This window comes from Hakea prostrata, chromosome 6 (genome assembly GCF_041222555.1).
Source record: "Hakea prostrata isolate BN-2017 chromosome 6, UWA_Hpros_2, whole genome shotgun sequence".
Taxonomy (NCBI): domain Eukaryota; kingdom Viridiplantae; phylum Streptophyta; class Magnoliopsida; order Proteales; family Proteaceae; genus Hakea; species Hakea prostrata.
In genome coordinates, this window is record NC_142605.1 from 25,948,937 (window position 1) to 25,971,435 (window position 22,499).

At 37.2% G+C, this 22,499-nt stretch overlaps 1 protein-coding gene and 2 pseudogenes across 3 annotated transcripts; 1 reads left to right on the plus strand and 2 right to left on the minus strand.

The window, feature by feature from the left end:
- The first annotated feature begins 533 nt into the window (after positions 1-533).
- LOC149012921 (protein transport protein Sec61 subunit beta pseudogene) lies at positions 534-3,932 on the plus strand (annotated as a pseudogene). Its single transcript, XR_016174120.1, has 2 exons — positions 534-877; positions 2,625-3,932. The product of XR_016174120.1 is annotated as a protein transport protein Sec61 subunit beta pseudogene (transcript).
- LOC149012922 (two-component response regulator ARR10-like) lies at positions 3,379-4,981 on the minus strand. The gene is made up of 7 exons (XM_089157680.1): positions 4,729-4,981; positions 4,484-4,636; positions 4,253-4,368; positions 4,051-4,168; positions 3,889-3,965; positions 3,645-3,764; positions 3,379-3,450 (listed from the first exon to the last, which is right to left on the minus strand). Exons 1-7 carry the CDS (start codon positions 4,979-4,981, stop codon positions 3,379-3,381), a joined length of 909 nt encoding a protein of 302 aa, XP_089013806.1.
- Positions 4,982-8,866: 3,885 nt separating this feature from the next.
- LOC149012923 (protein DETOXIFICATION 40-like) lies at positions 8,867-21,695 on the minus strand (annotated as a pseudogene). Its single transcript, XR_016173939.1, has 4 exons — positions 18,727-21,695; positions 12,134-12,426; positions 10,444-12,035; positions 8,867-10,362 (listed from the first exon to the last, which is right to left on the minus strand). The product of XR_016173939.1 is annotated as a protein DETOXIFICATION 40-like (transcript).
- Between the last annotated feature and the right edge of the window lie 804 nt (positions 21,696-22,499).

A 22,499-nucleotide genomic window follows, 5' to 3' on the forward strand; every position in this document is an offset into this window, starting at 1 on the left:
ATCACATTTCTTTGTAGAATATCCAAAAACTTGAGAAGCAACAATGATACGATTCTTATGTGTGTAAGAACCTTTTCTCAAACGATAAACCAAACTAAGGGTAGCCGGGGCTTGATCAATACGAATATGCAGTGGGAAGGGGCGGTTGCAATATTCAACAATGAGGAGGATGTGAAGAGAGGCATAATTGTTGGATTACTAGAAAGAATGCGAGTAGCACAAGCCAAAGGAATTCGGGTTACAACCATTTGGTGTAACTGTCAACAACTGGCAATCTGGTTTCCTATCACCAAGATGAAATGGTCTATCACAACAGCAACTGAACTCTTACAATTGTGGGCCATATTAGGGGAGATCAATATCAAACCTTTTGACTGTGTTACAACATTATCATGGCTTATCAACCTGTGTTAAAATACATTCATTGCTGACCACACGATGTATATTACCTGTACTTAATTAGCCTAGTGTTTTAGTGATGAATAAAAAAAATAATCACATGTGTCATTGGTTAAGTAGTAAAGATCCATACTTTTCCGTGGAGAGAGGTCTTGGGTTTGATCCTTACGAACAGCATTTCACTTTTTCGACTACTAAAAAAAACATTTGGAAGAGCTTCATTTTCGACACCGAGATTCCTCATCTGACAGTCTGAGCCCATCGCTTCTCCAACAAGCACGGCTCATCGCTTCTCCAACAAGCACCGACGAGAGGTCGAGATCGCCCAAATAAGGTTGCCCAAGTGATCGCTAAGAACGAATCCTATTCCTACTCTGTTCTCCTCTGAGAAAAGAAATTTCCGATTTCATCACCTTGAAAGCCTGCATCTCCAGTGTCACCAATTCAGATCTTGCCGTATCGCCTCCAGGAATTCCAGGTGAGCCTTCTTTGCCCTTTCAATTACCTGATCTGGGCTCCATTTAACCCCTCTGAAACAAACTTCGTTTCTTGCTATTAGATCGGTTATTAGATCTGGGCCCTTTCAATAACCTGGTCTGGTTATTAGGCTTCTTATTCAAGAACACAAACCATATTTGTGAACGCAAAACTGATCAAACCAGAGAAGAATAGAATATTGGTTTTCCATTGGATCAAGCAAAAGAAAATGAATCCATGAGCGCATGGCATGAACATTGGCAGACAATTATAAAACTAACTTGTTCTTGAAATTCCAGATTCAATTTCACTCGCTTTTCTTGCTGTTTCTTTCTCTTTAATCGTTGTTATCTTAAAGATGGTCATCATCAACTGGAGCCAAACGATGTGCCCCCCCCCCCCCTTACAACAGTTATTTTTTAACTAATTATTTTAGAATAGTTATTTCAAGCAGAATAGGTGTTGAATTTATGATGTTTTTCTGAGTATAGTGTCGTTATTGTGTATATTATATTTACAATGGCATTCATTCAGAATCATATTAATAGCACTTTGCGTTTTTTTAGTTGCTTGGAGCTAAGTAGCAAACTATGTGAAGTCCTCATCTATTCAATTATGAGAACATTTATCTGGAATTTTATGAGGAAAAATGTTTGCTTCTTTAGAAGTAATACAGCACTTTACCCTAAATCTATTTTTATGGATTTTCTTCCTAGTATAGAAGAAGAGTGACAGCTTTGTCAATGTTCAGCTGCCTGAGATTTGTCTTGAAATTCATGTTTTAAGTACCTCGAAAGAGGTTCAGACATAAAATCAAACTTTACATGGGGACTGGAATTTTTAGTAAAGGATACCAAAGGGAATATGATTCTCAAACCTGATATGATTAGCTAGATTTATGTTTCAGCTATACTACAAAAGTAAACAAGAAGCTCAATGATACTTGATAGTTGTTTCATCCATTTAGATTGAAACATTGGAGAACTTTCTCTTAGACAATCATCAAAATCTTGGTATGACGAGAAGAGGAAAAAAATGGTGACATAGCTTCTTCTTATCAAATAACACAAGCAGACTTTGAAAAGCTAACTTTGGTCATGTTGATCTGGCTTGGAAATTGAGTTATATAATACGAAATTCGATTTATCTGACTATTTTTTGGGGGATTTCAACTGTTGAGGCTGATGAAATTCAAATCAACTAGTATGAATGAGGTGGACACCAGTGAGTTTTAAATATGGATATTCTATTTTCTGTGTTAATTGCGAAGCAGCAATGCCCCTGTTTAACACAGTTTGATTAACCACGACTGTTTCATTTTAACTTGAATATCCACTTTGCATTGAATAATAAAAATAAAGAAATAAGCTTACCTGTTGTATAGGCCCCCTCTGCGATTGCTGTCTTAACATATGCAGCTTGCTTTTGCAGGGAGGATATCTCCAGAATCCTGTGACCACTTGATCACATTGGAGCAACTTTACTGTTGCGCCAAGGCTCGCCTGTGGTGCAGCAGGAACAATTTCGAATGAAAACAAAATTTTATTTTTACTATAGAAGAAAAAAAAGTTCTTATTACAGAAGATATTTATTAGTTGAAGCCATAAACTACAATTATGAATTTAGTTTTAACATTCAGTAATAATTGAAGTATGTTTCTGGATCTGATATAGATTTGCTGCCATGGAATGTAAGAATGCATTTAACTTTGATATTGTTTCTTGTTTTATTTTTTTTAATTTCCTCAGCAAACAAGGTCTGATAAGATGGTTGCAAATGGTGCAAATCCTCCAAGAGGCAGTGCAGCAGCAACTGCCAGCATGCGAAGGCGCAGGACTACCGGTGGTGCCAGTGCAGCGGGAGCAAGTGGGACGATGCTCCAGTTCTACACAGATGATGCCCCAGGACTCAAGATTTCACCCAACGTTGTGCTTGTAATGAGCATTGGATTCATAGCTTTTGTTTCAATCCTACATGTTGTAGGAAAGTTATTCCTTGTGTCAAGAGAAGCTGGGAGGTCTTAAGGGTAGTAAGTACCTGACTCTCTGGTTACAGGGAGCATAACTATATAGTTCACTTGGATTTTGATTAATTTGAGATTGCAAATTGATGCAGGAGGTTGAATCTTATATGGTTTTACCTTCAGTTTTCTTTGTATCAATATAATAGTGAGTAATAGATATCAAAACTACTGATTGGTTTTCCTAGTAAAAAAGACTTCTTTCATGCTGGACCTGCATCAAGTGTTTCCTAGTGGAAATTAATCCTGAATTGGAAAGAGACATTTGAAACTTAAGACTCAGCTTCTGGTGTAGATACAAGGACCTAAGCATGAAGATGATCTACCTTGAATCAATTAAAGTAGTATTGATCTTCATAACATTTGGGACTATATCACGGTTCAAATTACAGTTGAAACATTGGAGTGCAATGTTCTATATCCACAATGAATAATTTGAAATACATAATACATTGTAGAAAGCAGGTTTTAATGTGTTGAAGTCAGTCGCCTTTCGGTTTTGTAAGCTCCAGACTTGGAAGGAAGTCATCTGCAACTCCGGCATTCTCAATCAGCTGTCAAGACCAGTTAAACTGCAATATTTGATTCCATTAGTTCAAAGATAAAATTAAGTTTATAGAACATAAACTTCCCAAATAACAAAAACTACAAAAAGCGTTGGAAATGTTAATATCAAAGTGAACTTCTTGAAACAGTTAAAAGGTTTAGTTCAAAATAACTTCACAAAGCTAAGGAATATCTATGTTACCTGTCTGATTACTGCATGAAGGTCTTCGCCCATGGAGATTGCTGCCCTTGATGAATTATTTGATGGGTAATCTCCTGCAAGTCTAGTGGCATTGTTTGTTTTCTTCGTAATTCTGAATTTCTAATGAGAACATGCAATGAAAAGATGAAAGTGAAAAATCTAAATTAGTACCTGTAGAATTTGCTATGAGTGAATTCATAAGCACTAAAATAGAATCATAAAGAGACAAGCAAGATGAACTCACCTGAAGATGGCTTGCAATATTTTCTCGAGAAAGCCCCTGTTCATCCATATACTCAAGTATCTTCTTAGGAACAGCCCCTGTTCGTATAACAGAAATATTTCATAAATAACATTAATCAAATGGTTAGGCTTAGCTTCTAATTAACTGATAATCTATACTTACTATCTATTCCTAATTCTTCAACTGCAGCGATGAATTTATTATGCAGCTCAGGAGTCCAAACAACCCTTGGCTTTTTATTTGTTGCAGAGTCACTGTTTGAGATGCTTTTTGGGTCTCTCTGCCTTTTTGAACACTTTGAATTTTGATCTTCGATTTCTTTCTTGAGAAGAGATTCATTGGATTGAAATGAATTTCTTCTAACCACATGTTGCCATATATTCTGAATCTCCTCCTTCCGAATGGGTTTTATCAAGTAATCCCGAGCTCCATCCTTAATACTTTTCATCACCATATTCTTAGTAGCATCTTCAGAAATCACTGCAATTTTCAAAAACCATTCAAAATACCCAACAAAGGAAATTAAAAAAATAATCGAAGAAACAAATGAGAAAATTAAGAGTATAAATGCTTAAAAAGAAATTGCTGAACTCACTGATTACAGGTATGTCCATCTCCGAGCTAACAATCTCCAATAGTCTAAACCCATCCATGTCAGGCATATGAACATCGGCAATCACAAGGTCGAACTTGTTCTTCTCATCTCGCAGTAGCTCTAGTGCTCTGGCTCCATTTGAAGCAATCTTAACTGCAAAAAGTAAGGACCAGTGTGAAACTTACAGAAAACCCTAAATCACTTCACACGATATGATTGAAAGCTTGTAAGATTGAAGAAGAAACCTTTATAACGGCAACATTGCAGAATAGCCTGAAGCATGGTGAGACAAACGATATTATCATCCACAGCCAAAACCCTCATACCATCTGGAAAAATCTCTCCTTCGTGATCATAATTATTTGATCCAGGTTCCACTTCCACCACCTGAGAATTCGAAGACGACTCCTCATCATTGTCAGTAATCTCGCACATTAAACAATCTCGAAAATCAAAGAAAATATCACTAAGCATCTCTGGAAATATCACATCTTCCATTCTTCCGCTAGGAAGTTTTCAAAGAAATGGGAGTTGAAGAGTTCAGAACATGAGAAGAAGAAGAAGACTGAAAATATAAACTTATTTAAAATCCTTAATTTCCCCGAAAGAATCACGTTTTTGACCTGCAACGGTAAACTTTTTAAAATTCAAAAAAAGGAATCTGTTTATTTGCTTTTTGGAAATGGCGTTTTGAGGTTAATCCGAAGAGCTCAGACAGCAGCGACGGAGTTAGCGGATATTGCAGCGTCGACCGGTCTCTCTGCTTCTGTAATTTCAGCGGCAAGCAATGTTTTAAATGGCCGGTCCAACAACGGTTGAACCGGACTCACCCAAATGTGGGTTCTCTCGTAATTTTCATTTAGACCCCTCAAGTTTGGTTTTGTCATCTTTAGTAAAAAAAAAACTGAGATTTTGCATTTGCCTCCCTCGTGCTATAGAAAAATTCAATCTAAAAACAAATTATCACTTTTATGACCAATTTGATCTTATTATTATTATTTTTTAATTTAAAACTTTTACATCTACAACCCCACCTACTATGAAATTCGTGACTCTTCTTTCATTAATCAAAAAATTATAGAAAAATCTTAGAATTTAAATAAATTTTAAAATATGATCAAAATACCATTATATGTTAAAATGACTCAAGTGCCCTTTAGCTTAAACCCTATTTGTAAAGATTAACCCTAAATGGAGATGAGTGTTTACTTCTTGGTTGAGTTGAGCAAATGGGAGATGAAGAAGATGGGTGAAGGGGGAATCTCTTCATCAATCTCTGCTAAGATTCTACTTTGCAAATAGGGTTTAAGCTAAGGGTACTTGAATCATTTTAACATATAAGGGTATTTTAGTCATATTTTAAAATTAATTTAAATTCTATGACTTTTCTGTAATTTTTTATTAAAAGAGGAGTGACAAGTTTCATGGCAAGTGGGGGTGTGTATGTAAAAAAATTAAATTAAAAAAAAAGAAGGCAAATTGGTCATAAAAGTGATAATTTGTTTTTAAATTGACTTAATCTATAGCACAGATAGGGGTATCAATTTGTAGCCCGAACCACACTGGCCCGTCATAGCCCATACCGGCCTGGCCAGAACCTTAATGGGTTGTGTTTGGGCTGAGGGTGGCGGCACCAACCCGAAACTGAACCACAACCCGTTATAGACTGTTTTACAACCCGTTTTATAATTTTGCATTAAATAATATTTGAATCATTATATTACCACTAGGTAATTGGTATAGACAATTAAAAAAATTATGCATGAATTTAAATATCAAATAGTCATTCTACTACTTAATATCTAGGTTCTTGATTTCTATAGGCTTGATGGATTTTTTTAATAGAAATTGACCAATAGCAACTTTGTTTTTCATAGAATTTTGGCTTTTGTTGTAGGATGTTAAATTATTTCTTCTTATTCTTTTTCACCATAAACCGTTAGTCAACCCGAGTATAAACCGTTAGCCTAATCGTTAGTTAGCCCGAACTTTAACTGCACCAGACCGAAACCGGCCCGAAACTGTTATTTTGCTAATAGGCCATGGTTGGGCTAGGTGTTTTTCAGCTCGAAAACGCACCTTTAAGCACAAAGGAGATAAATGCAAAGTTTCAGTTTTTTGGTACTAAAAATGATATAGACCAAACTTCAGGGATCGAAATGAAAATTGCCCATATTTAAATGGGCCTTGTGCTGAATTTATGGCTGTATGCCATGTTTTAGAAGTTTCTTTATAATAGTCCCCTTTTTTTAAAATAATTTTTAGTCTGTTTTTTTAGAGCAAATTGCTCCATTTTATTAGTAAAACAGTTAACTCACTATTTATTTTTATTTAATTCAAAACAATGCCCTTCATCAAGTAAACTTTGTAGGCGGAAGAATGCTTTTTTTTTTTTTGGATAAATGAGAATAAGATTTATTGGAAGAGTATAATAGTCTTTGCAATAAGTAAATGCCGTTCGCAAGGGTCAAACCCAAGACCTCTCCACTAAGAAGTATGGATCTTTACCACTCAACCAATGTATTCATCTCTTTTACTTTATCTCACGTTGCAGTATTTGCATGTATGTATGCATATCGGTCTGTATTGACACGATATGCATGGATACAATCAACACCTCCAATGTGTGTTGATAACAAATTTAAATTCTTGGGAAGAAAAAAGAATAATAATAATAATAAATAATAATGTAAGGGTCGAACCCAAGACACTTCCAGTGAGAAGTATAAATCTTTAACACCCAACCAACCTTGCATTGGCATAAAGAGATATATTTTGTTACCACATATCGTATAGGTGTATTTATAACTGATAAATTAAAAGCCATAAAAAATGTGATGGAATAAACTCTAGAGACATGTTGGCCAGTTGGGTGCATGGTCCGATCGATGATGTGGCGGAGTCGGGGCCGGTGTCGTGGTGGGGGGACACCACCGACCCGGGCTCACAATCTCCGAAATGTCGAGCGATTTTTCGAAGACCACATCGGACAAATCCTTGAAATGTCAAGTATTTCCGGCTTCGTTCAAACTTCGAAGAGATGCTTCAGTGCCAGCACGGTGGGGGTGAAGGGTGAGCTCCCATAGATAGGAATTAGGATGAGAGTGAGACGGTGTAGTTGTTACCTGTTGGAGCATGGAGGAATGAAGAAATTTGTTGAAATCGACTAGGTTCCTTTGAGGATTCCACGAAATCCAAATCCAAATCCAACAAACAAAAAGCCACCTCCACCAGCACCAATACCGCCGCCCAGACCTCCTCCTGCACCTCCACCAACACGGCAACACCAGCTCCTCCTCCCACTCCCCGCCTGCAAGTCTGCACCTCCATCGAGTCTACCACCAGCTTCTCCTCCCAGTCCCTGCATGCACCTCCTCCAAGTCCACCGCCATCGCGCTCCACCGAAGCAACTTATCCACCCCTCACTCTCTCGGAATCCTCTCCGGCTTGGAGCCTCAACCTACAGATTCCGGCGTGCATTAAGCCTCCCCAATGCTTTAATAAAGTCGGTCGGCAATATCTCGCCGACTTATGGAAGATGTCGCGTAGGTGTATAATGACTCATAAATTAAAAGCCATGAAAAACGAGATGGAATAAACTCTAGAGACACGGTACCATGGTTGGGTGGCGATATGATATGGGTCGATACTTTAAACCCTAAGCGGAACACTTGAGTACAAATAATCAAAATAACAAAAATGTTGTTTGGAATTTGAGAGAAGGGTTAAAGTAGGTTTGAGGGTGCGAATCAAATCTTAATTTTTCATGCATGATTGTACGTGTATGTAATCCTTAAACGCAATTAGTTACCTGGCATAATAAATAACAATGTGAAAATGATTTTAATGGAGTTCATGGGTCAATTACTCGGGGTAGAATTTTAATTGTATAGAAATTACGGTTTATGAGTTTTCCCTTGTCACTGTTGGATAACGTAGTTAAGACAAGCAAAAGGTAATACTTTATAAGGTGGGAGAGTAGTGAGCCTTTTAAGAAATAGTAAAATCTCTCTCTTTGTCTACCCCCACAAAGCAATGGAGAACCATAGGGACATGTAGCCTTGATAAAATAACTTATCTGACATTCATGCAGTCTTGTTAGGGAGAATATATTGTTTGGTATTTATCATGAAATCCCCTTTTTTTTTTGACTTTGGGTTTGGAAGAAGGTTCCCCTTATGCCTATAGTAGGGCTCTGTAAAGAGGGTAAGTCTGCCAAAGGTTGGGCTGTTTATCAGAATATAGTCAGAAAGGATTGCAAAGCTAATATGGCGATTTATAGCACCTTGCTTGAGTCATTTGCAAAATGTGGAATTGTGGAGGAAGCTCTGAGGCTCTTCTAGGGAATGAAGGATTTGAGCCTGATGAGGTCACTTATGGGGCACTTGTGAGTTGTGAATGGCTTATGTATGAGGCACTTGTGAATGCCTTTGGAGTACTTCCAGTTTTGTAGAGAAAATGGAGTCTCTGTTAATGCTGTCTTATTCCAGTCTTATGGATGGCCTCGGAAAATCTGGGAGAGTGGATGAAGCAGATAACTTTTTAGAGGAAATTATTGACAAGGGATTCGAATTGCTACAATAAACTAATACATGCGTTCTCCCAGTGTGAATATTTTTGAAGCTTTGGTAGTGCTTCTTTAGAAAGATGTCTAGGAGAATTGAGGAAAAGCATAGGTCTCACAATATTGATTGCATATCTATATCTCCTTCATATTTCGCAAATGTATCAATATATTAGAAGATAAGCATTGCTAATGGTATTTACGAGTCAAACCCATCACTTGGCCTCAAAGCAGAGGTTAACGAATTAATAAGTTAGTAGAACAGATTCAACGACAAGTGCTTGCAATTTTGAGTGTCTAAGTAAACCTCCATATAAACAATCTGGTGGGAGTGTTAAATGATGAGCTTCTTCTTGCAAGCATATTGTGGAGATCTTCCATGAGTCCTAAATTTCATGAGATATTGATTGAATTCCAACATAGGCACATTCATAATATTATATACCTGAAGTACTTTGCAGTTTGCAGTTAAGAGTCAGAACATAAAAGAAGACCAAATAGTTCCAATTAAAGGGAAGGCACATATATTAAGTCATTTTTGGTGTTTTACAAAAAGAATTAAAATTTTGGTATTCAGAATAAGTCCTTAATTTTCATTGCCTGCCTTACTACCGAGAAATATCCATTTAGGAGGACTTGTATATGTAAATCTCTTGTATACAAAGGTACTAGTACAAGAACCAGGTTAAAACCTTGTCAATTGAGAAATTAGAATTATAGCAGAAGAGTTTATAATCTAAACTGGGTGGCTGACTATTAACTGAGAAAAAGAAAGCAGGTTCCATCATCAAGGGTTGCACATATAACCCAATCATTTAATACTTACTAATCCTATCAATCCTTGGAAGTTCTACCAGGTGTTGTAACAGCTCCATTTATATTCTTTGCTCCAACTAGTACTTGGCTTGCTATAGATATCAATTGGTAGTTCTGAGGACAGAAAGAGTGATGAGTAAGTAGCTCAGGAACTTCTAACTGCAACTTAATAAGAATGCAAGCAAAAGGAGCACATATGCTACTTCTCCAACTGCCATGTTTTCGGCTCCGCAGATACTCCTCATCGTATACTGCTTCTCCAACTATATCATCATCACAATCACAACAGCAAACGCCGCCGACTTTGGATGCCCTGCTCCAAGCTCATTGCTCACTCTTACAATGCATCATCACTCACTCAATCACAATGTTATCATTAACCCATCAAATAATAAAGATAAATGTTTGATTAGTGTGTGAGATTAACCCATCAAATTACTACCTTGCAGCTGCGTTGAATCCAACAGAAACCATGAACACGCAACCACTGATTGTCATGCTGCAATTCACAATAAATCCTTTGAGATTATGTACGGCCCTTGGGCACCTAAGTGAGTGAATTAATGGGGAAGTACCAGACCAGACAGATAGAGCATCCAAAGCAATTTCAGGGTTCTTGAGCAAACCGGCAATCAAAACAAGTATCTGAAAGTACCAAGATTCCAAGCAAAGCATCACAGCAGAGGAAGCCGATTGTTTCAAGAATTCAGGCAAACCAGAGAAAGCTCTGAGGGTGAACCTAGTCCATGTATGTTTACACTTACGGCTCATCACTATATAAGAGAACTGACCCACCATAGTAATCCACCATGAAAAGCTTAACACCAAAGAAGCACCAAGAAGACCAAATCCAAGCTTGCAAATGGCTACCCAGCTTAGTAAGAGATGAAATGCAAATGTGGCTGATGCTATGTAAGCACTAAGTGCAAAGATGCTCTGTGCTTGCAAGAATTTCTGGATTGGGAAGTTGGCTGCGTATGCAAATATCTGAGGGATCAACCCATACACAAACAATGCAGCAGCAGAAGCAATGGTGGAGGATTCGCCCAGTAGGAGTAATATGGGCTTTGAGAAATATATAAACCACCATGAGTGGAATCCCAGTTGCCATGAGGAGGATTGTTGACCTCTGCATATAGACTCCCAGCATTTCATACTTGGTTGCTCCATAAGCTTGCCCACATAGTGTCCCAACCGCACTACCCATGCCAAGCTGCCCATATAGAAACAAGAATTTATCAGTCCTTGGGTAGAGCTCATCCTTCATTTCACTAACTGGTAATTACAGAAATGAAATATGGGTGGGGGTTGTAGAGAGCATTAATGCTCTTAGAACTGTTAGAAAGATGCATATCTATGACAATACAAATTACCATAGAACTGTTAGAACACAAGCATCAGTTAAGCAGATACTCTTTGCAACAATAAAAAATGAATACCTTCATTACAGCAGTTCCCCCTTCAAAAAGTTCTATTAATGCTCAAAAAGACAGAAAGTTCCATTAATGGTTCAAAAAGCAACACGCTTTAAATGAGGGCACATAAAAAAGTATGTGGACAAAACAAAACAAACACATCAAAAAGCAGCAAGTCAGAACTCAAACCAAATAGTTTAACCAAACAAATTTCTAGGTATATTTGATCCGGTGGCAATGGGAACACGCTCATCCAACATTATCAACTTCTCTTCATCATCATAGTCCAAGAAAAGCTGGGCTTCAGCTTTGTTGTTGATGAAGTATGTCTTGGCTGCCATTCTTCAATGAACATCAAGGCCAGGAATTTTGCATTAAGTGCTTCTGTGAGCCTTTTTGACATAGTTGGGAGATAATCTGATTCCACTAACATGTCAAATGCATTAGCCAGCTGCTTGAAGGGACTTGCTATCTTATCAACTGCAGTCCTGGCCTTCTTCTTCTTACTTGAAGACCCCTCAAGAGCCTCTGATGCTGGCCAACCTCGAGGTGTGGACCTTTGACCACTCAAGGTAGGTTGAGCACTTCCCTCTCCATCAGTCCCTAATGTCATGTCAACCAAGTCTATATCATTGAAGCCTATGTCAGTTGGGTTAGCCACATCCTGACTTGTGGCAATTTCATTGCCGAACCATGAAAGCACCTCATAGTGGATGGGTATGACTATGGTGTCCTTCCAAAACTTTTCTTCAGTTTACTACAAAAATGTAATACAAACATGTCGATATGTAAATGTATTTCAAAAAACAAGTGTTTCCAATGAAACATATTGACTAAAAATCATAAGGTTCATGCCTGAAAGGAAGCCCACATGTGATCAGATCTATCGAACCTTGAATCTTTGTCGTTCCATCCAAGGCCGCCGATAGTGGTTCTTAATTTGATCTGGCTCGTATGAAATTTTGGAATGCTGCATTGATAATGTTTGCAATTTCTGCAAATTGTGCTGGTCTAAGACCATTGTCCCTACTTTTCCCACACTCATGGTGGGTGACCAACGTTTGCAGGAAGAAGTGGGACTGCAGCTTGGACCACTTGGTTGTGTCCCTTTTCTTTGGTTGTGTTGTTTGGGATTGTGATTCTGCCATCTAACAACCATAAAAAGGAGCACCATTATGGTAGATTAATAGATCAGTTGTACAAAATAAATCTGAAATTTACAAGTGCTATATACATAAAGAAAGGAGAGCAGGGACTAGGGTCTTATATTTGTGATGCTCCTTAGACATGGAAAGTTCAAGACCTGACACTACACAGAAAACATTTTCTTTTTTTCCCTTTCATTGGTAACCTTCTAAAACTTATAACATGAACAAAAAACTTATAATAGTTTCCAACATTTGAATACAACAAGAATCAGTAATAAAGAAATACTTAGGACAAACAACAACTTTCTTTCTTGGTGAAGTTACAGCCGATACAATCTTCCAAAATGTGCCAACAAAGAAAGTGGGGAGGGGATGCCAAAGGATGACAAAAACAAAATAAGTAAACTGAATAGTTATCAAAATAGTCCAAGATACTCCATAAGTAATAATTCAAAATAAGATACATCATTTAAGAAAGTTCATTCAAATCAACTCCTCCATCCCAATTGCCCCACATTGTTTGAGCAATTTGATCATGAAAATGTTCTGGATCAAAGGCAACGTCATTGTGAACTTGATGACCGGTATTGGGAGGGTATTCATCAGATTCTTCATCGGTTTCTAGATCCTCACTTGAAATTGATTCTTCATCCTTCTCATCAAATAAGTCATCATCCTCTTCTTCAAAAGTGTTTTGAGTAAGAATAAAATTATGTAGAAGAATGCAAGCTACAACAATCTTCACTTGTGCTTTGAAGGGATATTCCGCTCCGCTTGGAGCCTTAAAATCTTGAAACACCTCTTCAACAAACCAAAGGTTTGTTTAATGACATTTCACACAGAAATCAAGTTAAACAATTCTTTCAGATTTTTGAGTGATTCATGATAGTTCCTCCACTCTTTCAAATGGTATTGAGTACACCAATACGGTCTTAAAAAGCCCTTTCAATTAGGAAAGCTGGCATCAATGAGAAAAAACTTCCCTTTAGGTACCGTTAGTTGACTTGCTCCTTCTCTATATAGGGCATCATCGAAGACTCTTGAGTCTGAGGCTGAACCTTCCCAACCAGATAGGATATAGGTGAACTTGTGATTGTGATCACACATAGCCAATATATTTTGAGTAATATTTCCCTTCCTATTCCAATACCTTTTTTGCTCATCCACTGCTACCATTACAGGGACAAGGGATCCATTTATGACACCAATGAATCTTTGAAGAAAGGAAATTATTTAGCTCTATACTCCTTTGTGGATGGAGGGTTCAATAGTTCTAGATACAATTTTATTTATTGCATTCAAAACAAAATTGAAGTGCCGACTCACAGTCTCTCCAAAATGACTAAATTGATGAGCAAGGTCACGATTCAAATGGTTGAGCCCAACTACTCTCAAAAAAATCACAATTTGTTCCTCCAAATTGAGAAACCTACTATCGAACAAGAGACCCCTATCCCTCACCAATTGACACAAGCTGATGAATGCCTTTCTACTAAGCCTAATTTTCTCTCGACAAGTACAATCAAATACCCCAATGATTCTCGATCTCTCTTGTTGGCCATGAAGAGTCTCGCCCTAGTATGAAGCTCTACTTAGAAACAGACTCTTAATCTTTTCCACTGCTAGGGCAACACCCATAATGACAAATATCACGGCTTTCCTCCACCTCTATCTCCTCAACTCTTCACTCTGTCTCCTAAGGTGTTCATCATCCATATTAATAACGGTCTACAATTAATTTCAATAAATTAAAATTATGTAGTACTTCATATCATAACACCTTTCAAAGTTGTAATCATATAGTGACAGCAAGAGATCAAAGGAAAATATTTCGTTGCAACTATAGTTATAACATATAACATAAGAAATTAAAGAAAAATGCTTCATTACAAGCATAGTAGATTACATAGTCTAAATGCCATGGTTTCAATACAATATTAGGCATAACTACAATCATTGATCCAAATACATACTACGATGTCCTAAAATTACCATCACACTCCTAAAATTTGAAGAAACAGTACTACCACAATCACAATCAAAACATTTTAGATCAATCCTAGCTTTTTCTCCACTTCTTTCACTCTTTTCTTTAAAGCTCTCATCTCCACCTTCACTACATCTTCTTCCTGCCTTGCATCCATAGCAATTGCAGGATTGGATGTACCAACTTGTTCTAGTGGTTCACACCACTTAAATGAAGCCACATCCGTTAGGAAAGGCTGCACAACATTGATATAGTATGTCGGAATTTCGGGACAACTCAACAATCCTAACTAGGGCTCACTTCCCACATTTGCATTTTGTATTGGTATACTTCAAATACGATTCTGAAGGATCGTTAACGCTAGAAGTTGACATCCTGTAAATGCACAAACAAACATGTATACTGATACCTAAAATCTTTGTAAAAGAACAAATGCTATACTGGTGCAGTGTAGCAAAAATTATGACCTAACTTAGTTGCCTAAAATAACACATACAACACTACTAATCTAGAGTAGCCAACCTACTTTCAGGCAACTATATACAAGTAATATTAGCATTATGATATATGTGTTGGCAAAGATGTTCCTAGTTGTCCCAGCAAGATGCCAGAAAAGCTAATACAGGCAAAGGATAAAATGTCATTCAGAAAAGAGAGGGTGAGAAGAAAAAAGAGGGAGGGGGTGTATGGTGATGGAAGGGTGTCATTTCAAATGGGGGATAGAGAGAGGTATCCTGTGGAATTTAGTTCTGGTTGGTTGGTGAAAGACCATAAAATTGATATCCAGAAATAAATGCAGAATCATAGCAGCAGCAGCAGCAGCAGAGAAACAATAAATAAATGCAGATCCTTGTAAACAAACAAAACATGAATGAAGGAATAGGGGCATAGGGTGTGAGACCTTCCCTAATACTTAATTACGTGGGGTGGGGCTCCCTCTAATCTTCAACTCCTTTCATTCATTGAAACTGTGAACCCACAAGTGAACGATGATGTCACCATAGAGCTTGAGAATAAAATGGAAAAACAGAAAAACTTTTTCTGCTTGGATAGAGGAATCAAAGCACCTAAAAGTTAATATTGCTAAGCTTTTCCAGAATTAAATGTGCTTTTATTTTATTGGTTATCTAAACTTTGAGTGCTCTCACGCAACACTCTTCCTTTAAAATTTATATGATGCTTCAATGCAGATATTCATCTCAATCGCCATGGGTACCTAACCTTGGCTTCACCAAGATCAATGTTTATAAGCCAAGTGATTGGGACTTTAATGGGTTGTATTATAGCCCCTTGTGTCTTCTGGCTGTTCTATCAGCCTCATCACTGTTCCTCCCAAAAAGAAGACACAAACCATTCCTCATCATGCAAGTGTGTAATGGCTTTCCCTAATTTGTTTTATAGTTACTGAATATAACCTTCTTAAATCTTAAGGATTATTTTGGGTGAATAGCTTGTTTGTATTTGTCAATCCTTAGCCTTTCTGTACTTACTAGAAATAGCAAGCAATTTGTAACTATATCTGTGGTAACTGTTCTCTCACAAACAAAAGATATAAATCATGGAAAAGCCCTCTTCCTTAAAATGCAAGTCTATAATGGTTTTCCACTATTAACTCTATTTGTTTTATAATTGCTGAGTTTAAGCTTGTTTCATCTTGATGAGAAACTTCCTTGAACTTCTCATCTTTGATGCTTAATGAAATCATGGAGTCCAAACGAGAAATCAAATCATGCAAAATCCAATGGGAATAACCACCAAACAACTGCAATATTCACTCGAAAGACAGTACCAAACACCTCCCATGCTTCTCCAAGAACCTGTGCCCATTGGGTATTCAATGGCTTGATATTTACTAGGGCTACTCATCTTCCTTGCCTACATCTTATATTAACCAGAAACATGATCATAACCAAACCCTAAAACAGTATAAGATTCTTATTCGAAGGGTAACTATTTGAAACCTCCTCCAACAGGAATCCACAAACACACACCACACTTGTAACTTGTAAAGACTCCAATGGGTTAAGCATAGCAGTCCATTGCAAGAACATATCAGTCTCATATGGCGTGTGAGACAGATCCAGGGAAGGTATATTGAGTGGGATCGGGCTGCGAAATGAGTGAAGAATGAAGATCTACTTTATGTATCTTATAACTGTTTGCAACAATGACAATAGGCCATTGTCAATCTCAATCTGTCAGTTACAAGTGCATTTTAATGAAACTGGGGTCATGGAGTCATAAGTAATCTCTGATAATGCATGGAATCACAACTGGTTTCGAAGTCACACCCCTTCTAGTAGTTCTAAAATGAACGTAATGACAAGACAGAGCTTAAGGAAATATCTTGAGGATAGGCATGATTTTGATCCTGTAACTTTTCATATTACTGAAGCAGACACATTCTTAATGCAGAAGACAATACAAGTACAACCAGAAGGAAGCAAGAACGAGATTAAGAGAAACAAAATTAACATCAAAGTATGACGCTCAATGTCTTATCTATCTATGAGGCAAGAGTCTTTTAATTTCCTAAAATGCTCGTCGCCAAGTAGAAAGAAATGCAGTTTAACCTTCTAGTTACAAACACCATATGCCTAAGTTCAAATCCATCTCCAAATATTAACGCAAAATAAACATTCCCAACTGTGATCAAATACAACAACAATAAGCCTTGTCCCAACTAAATGGGGTCGGCTACATGGATTCTTGCCTTTCAATAAGTTTTGTTTGAGGCCATGCTAGATACTAGGCCTAAGCTATGCATATCCTTTCTCACCACTTCTATTAAGGTTATCTTAGGTCTACCCCTAGCTTTTCTAGTTCCTTCAATTTGGATTATATCACTTCTCCATACAGGGCATTTTTAGGTCTCTGTTGACGTTGAACGTGGCCATGCCACCTCAAACGATTTTCTTGAAGCTTATCACTTATGGGAGCAAATCCCAAACCAACTCTAATATGACCATTCCTTATCTTATCCATCCTAGTTTTGTCACTCATCCATCTTAGCATCCTCATTTCTACTACACTAAGTTTATCTATATGATTATTTTTAACAGCCCAACACTCTGCACCGAACATCATAGCTGGTTGAACAACGGTCCTAAAAAAATTTTCTTTAAACTTTAATGGAATACGCTGATCACACAAGACCCCGCACCCCAACCGGGAAAAAAAAAAAAACACCCAATCATTTGTCTCCTTTTACTAAGGCTTTCTTTCCCTCGGCATGGTCCAACTCGTTACAACACAAAATAAACACTCCCCACCTGTAATCAAAATTAACACAAAAACAAACATTCCCCACTTGTAATCAACTATTGCCATGGGTATCTAACCTTGGCTTCGCCACGATCAATGTTTATAAGCCAAGTGATTGGGACTTTAATGGGTTGTATTATAGCCCATTGTGTCTTCTGGCTGTTCTATTAGGCTTTCACTGATATTGGTCAACCTAGTTCACAATATCCTGCTTCTTATGCAACTGTATACAGAAGCATGGCTATGTTAGGTGTTGAGGGGTTCTCAGCTTTACCAGCCCATTGCCTTCAACTTTGTTATGGGTTCTTTGCTATATCAATCCTCATCAATGTAATCAAGGATTCTGTAGGAAAGAAGTGGTCCAATTATATTCCTTCTCCAATGGCTGTGGCCAATAATAAACTTCATTTGGGATACCCCCAAAAAAAGGCAGTATCTTGTGCCTTCCGGATACAAGAGAGTAATCGGGATTGTTAAAGCCCAGAGAAAACGAAATATGTCATGTCCAGAGCCACTTTCTACATTCTTTTGTGGACCAACACAAACATGAGCTCATACATCTAATCTAATCCCAAATTTGAAACCTCTAGTAGATAAAGATCCTTAATGGAGATAAAATATATGATTTTTACATTGCTCTAGAATACAATGTAGCAAAGAAAATAGCATACAGGGTGGGTGGTATGGTGGTCATCTTTATTGTATTTTTTTCTTTTTCAAGTTTCATCCCAATAGGAGTCAGTCAAGTAGCAAAACAAGCCATCAAAATAATAAACAAAATCCCTGCAAAACACATGCTGTTCAATGTCTCATGAGAGTAGGCAGTCAAAGAAATGAGGAAAAAATAAAATGGCTCTGTAGAGCTACTAACCTTCTCCACAAATCAACCATTCTCAAATGTTCTAGACATCCAAGCAGTTAAGTGAGATAATAAACTTGGATTTCATCTCAAAATTCTAAATTAATTTATTTCATAATCTATGACATGACTACAACACTTTAAAAACAGCATTTATAGGGACATGTTGTGCTCTAGGATTAAAACCTACACCAACAAGGAGAAGAAGACAGAGAAGAAGCACAGTTTGTACATCTGATTTGCTCAAAGAAAAAACTCATTTTGTGCCTTCGGTCCAAGAATAAACTCCTTATGTCACTCCAAAACCCTATTAGAGAAAAGACATCAGAGAAATAGAAGGAAAAGAAAAACAAATAGAAGATGAAGATCAACAACAGCTTTAAGCTCACCTTCAAGCTTCAGAGAACGAAGCACCTTCGGCAAGAAAATGTCGCTTCAAAACCCTATAGGAGAAAAAACATCAGAGAAATAGAAGGAAAAAAAAATAGAAGACTTGAAAAACATCAACTTTAAACCTCACCTTCAAGCTTCAGAGAACGAAGCACCTTTGACCAAAAAAACTTCTTCGGTCCTCCGAAACCCTACCGTGAGGAAAAAAAAATCAAAGAAACTAGAAGAAAACTTGAATAAGAAGATCAAGAACAACAAATTTCAACTCACCTTCAAGCTTTTCCAGAGAACGAAACCTTTTGTTGAGAGAGAAGACTGTTCGAGACCTTCTATTGAGAGTTCCTTCTCGTTCGACTCTTGTTCCGTCTAGAGTGAATGGTGTGAATCGGCCTATTCAACACCTTTCATACCTAGGGTTGAATCCACTCATTTCACCCAATTACCAGGCTCAGCTCATTCACATTTTTACCCTAAATTTTGAAATTGCTGGATTCATGAACCGCCCCAATGTTTTCCAATCAAACGGGGTCAAAAAACCGGTTCATGAATCCAAGGATTTCAAATCCCTTGATTCCCACAACCAAACAAGCCCCAAGTCCATGGCTGAGCAAATATGGTGTTTCACTATGAGGAAGAAGATGAACAAATTACAACCTAGCCATTTTAATAACCCTCTCAACCCTGCTAAGATACTATATATAGTTCCAGGTGAAAAACCCTACATCAAAAAGATAAAAAGACCAAAATGCCCTTGTACCCAAAAACAGCAACACAGGAACTTCGAACAGTTTGGTGCTCTAGAACCTGTCATTTCGAAGAACTCGAAATTTGAACAAGAACCATTCCAACCTGGCCATGGCCAACATAAAAAACAGCCATCCAGGCATGTTTAGGCCCTAAAACAGGCCCCATGACACTTCACATGGTGAAATTGGACTTCACCACAACAATATCAACCTTCTGTCAAGGGCAGGTTAATCCATAGAACAATAAAATGGAAAAATGGAGAACGAGCTTTGAGCCTCCCATCCAACGGAGGACTCTCTGCTATAAGGCTTCATTAATATTGTCATTGCTAAAAACAGAAAACCTTTTCTTCACTAAATCATAAGGTGGAAACTCTAAAGTGTTAAATTTTGATCCCACATAGCAACTGCTGCTATCCAGAAAATAGGAAGTAACAGATTAGAAAGCCTTGCCAGAGGCAATATTGTGACTTGTACAAAAAGCTGAAAATGATCTTAGCTATAGTCCAAAATATAAAGTGAAGTACAAGTACTATACGGAAATAAAATCTAAGTTAACAACTAAAGATATAAACAGATATAGAAACTATTAGGAAAGTTTAAACTAACAGGGTAGCAACTAATATGTCAAATAAGGGAACCACCACTGCAATATGAATAAATACTACCACATGAACAATACAACTCTAAAGAGTGTTTCACAAACAGTAACTTAAAAGGTGTTTTGTTCATGCGTGAATCTACATCACTGGAGGAAAACAGCACATTATTGCCACAATCAGCTAAAGATCACTACCAGAGTATGAATTGAACCCAAGCCAATCAAGCTACTTGCCCTTCAGTAGATCATGAGGGGGTCCATCATCATCCTCATCATGTTACTCCTAGAATCAATAGAATTTCAAAAGTAGTTGATTTTGCTGGAATCACAAGTTTTCCATGATACCAACTATTGTGAATCATTCCTTGGGAATGCCTGGCAAGTGGAGCTACAAAACTGAACAACATACTTCACGATTAACACCTTTTTTGCCTAGTCCTCTTGCTTGTCCAGAATGAATAAGGACAAACCTCTGGGTTGTACTCTTTCAATTTATGGATTTTGATTACAACCAACACAATTATTTCAGTCAGAACATCTCACTGATTTCCTATTAAAATGAACTCAGATTTGATAAACAGGATTAGCTCAAAGGTTTCCTTTCAGGGGGAAGCATTTAGCATATTATAAAATATCATAAGTCTACATTCAAACTTAATGATGTGTACATCATAGAACAAAACTCCCTCGCAACTTTGCGAAATTTCCACCGAAATTTCTCATTTTGGAAAATGCGAAACGAAATTCATGAGGACCGAAAAAAAGTCCTCAATTTTGATCGAAACTGTCGAAATTTCGTCGAAACTTGTTTGAACTTGGTTCAACCTAGTTGGACCAGCTGGTTCATGAGAGAAAAAAATTCCCAAATTTCGTGGGAAACTTGGGAAATTTCGTAGAAACTTGGGAAATTTCGGGGAAACCTGGGAAATTTCGGGGAAACTTGGGACTTTTTCCTGTAAATTTTGTAGCTTTCCCAAATTTTCAATTTTTTTGTTTATTTCATGTTTCCCCAAATACCACGACAAATACCCCCTCCATCAGGACTTCCCTATCCAAAGTGCGTATTTCCTCAAGCTGGTTATCTTAAGCATGTTGATGACCAGACTCATAAAGTTACAATTGTCGATTACCTTGACAACCATAGGCATAAAATGTCATGGGATGTCTATGTTCGTTGGTTGGAGGAGAGGATGTTATAGGCATAGTACTACTCAGCTCACAGGATGAATCCACTCTAGGCACTTCTCTTAGCACTAAGTTGTATTTTCCTTTTATTGTCAACTATTTGAAGTTAGAAATTATATATTGAATGTTATGTGCTTAAGTAGTTAAGTTTATAATGTACTTTTCGGACAACTCTACATTGATGTTATGTACATTGAATGACATATCTACATTGATTTTTTTTAGAAAAGTACAACCAATGTGATATTTATACTCTAATTAGATAAAATTATTGTGGGAGATCTCGCGAGATATCTCACCTTTTTAGAAAGGCGAGACAAGATCTCTGGCGAGATCTGCGAGATTGCAGATCTCGCTCGAGATCTCGCCCATCTCGCGAGATCTCGCCAATATCTCGGCGAGATCTCGCCAACGGGACTTTCTTGGCTGCTTTAGGGGCTTTTTAAAGCCCCTGTCTCGCTCGAGAGAGGCATCTCTCGCCTCTCTCTCTCCTCTATCTCGCTGGAAGCCCATATTTGGCCGGAAAACTTCATTTTTTGCCGGAATTTGGCCGGAATTTGTTGGGGATTCAACATAGCAACATCATCAACTCATCTACAACAACAAATTGAAGCATATTTGTAGTGATTCAAGCATATTTCAAGGGATCATTAAGAAATGTAAGATTTTCCCCCAAATTTGATTTTTTTCAAATACAAGGTTCTACAATGATTGTATGAGTGTGATATAAATATATGTTGATGTTCAAGCTTAGATCTACACTTTCATGGGAAAAAAAAATTTAATTTTCTGTTATTAATTTTTTTTTTGAATTTTCACATTTAAAAAATATATTATCTAAAAAATTCAAATTAAAGATTATAAATAAATACTTATGATATGAATGTGATTATTATTTATGTTAAACTACATTTAGAGGGCTACAATCTCATGTATTAATATTTTGATTATCATGCTTGCTGTATTTTTTTTATTTAAATAATTAAATAAAATAATTATGAAAAATAATATTTTATTAAAAATTATCGGTTTTTTTTAAAA

What these genes read in the sequence shown, in the direction of transcription:
- LOC149012922 (XM_089157680.1), bottom strand. Translation starts at nt 4,981, where the DNA reads ATGGAAGATGTGATATTTCCAGAGATGCTTAGTGATATTTTCTTTGAT. An exon ending in GATGGACATACCTGTAATCA is followed by an intron (nt 4,369 to 4,483) that starts GTGAGTTCAGCA and finishes TGAAAATTGCAG; the next exon opens with TGATTTCTGAAGATGCTACT. An exon ending in TGAAGAATTAGGAATAGATA is followed by an intron (nt 3,966 to 4,050) that starts GTAAGTATAGAT and finishes TTATACGAACAG; the next exon opens with GGGCTGTTCCTAAGAAGATA.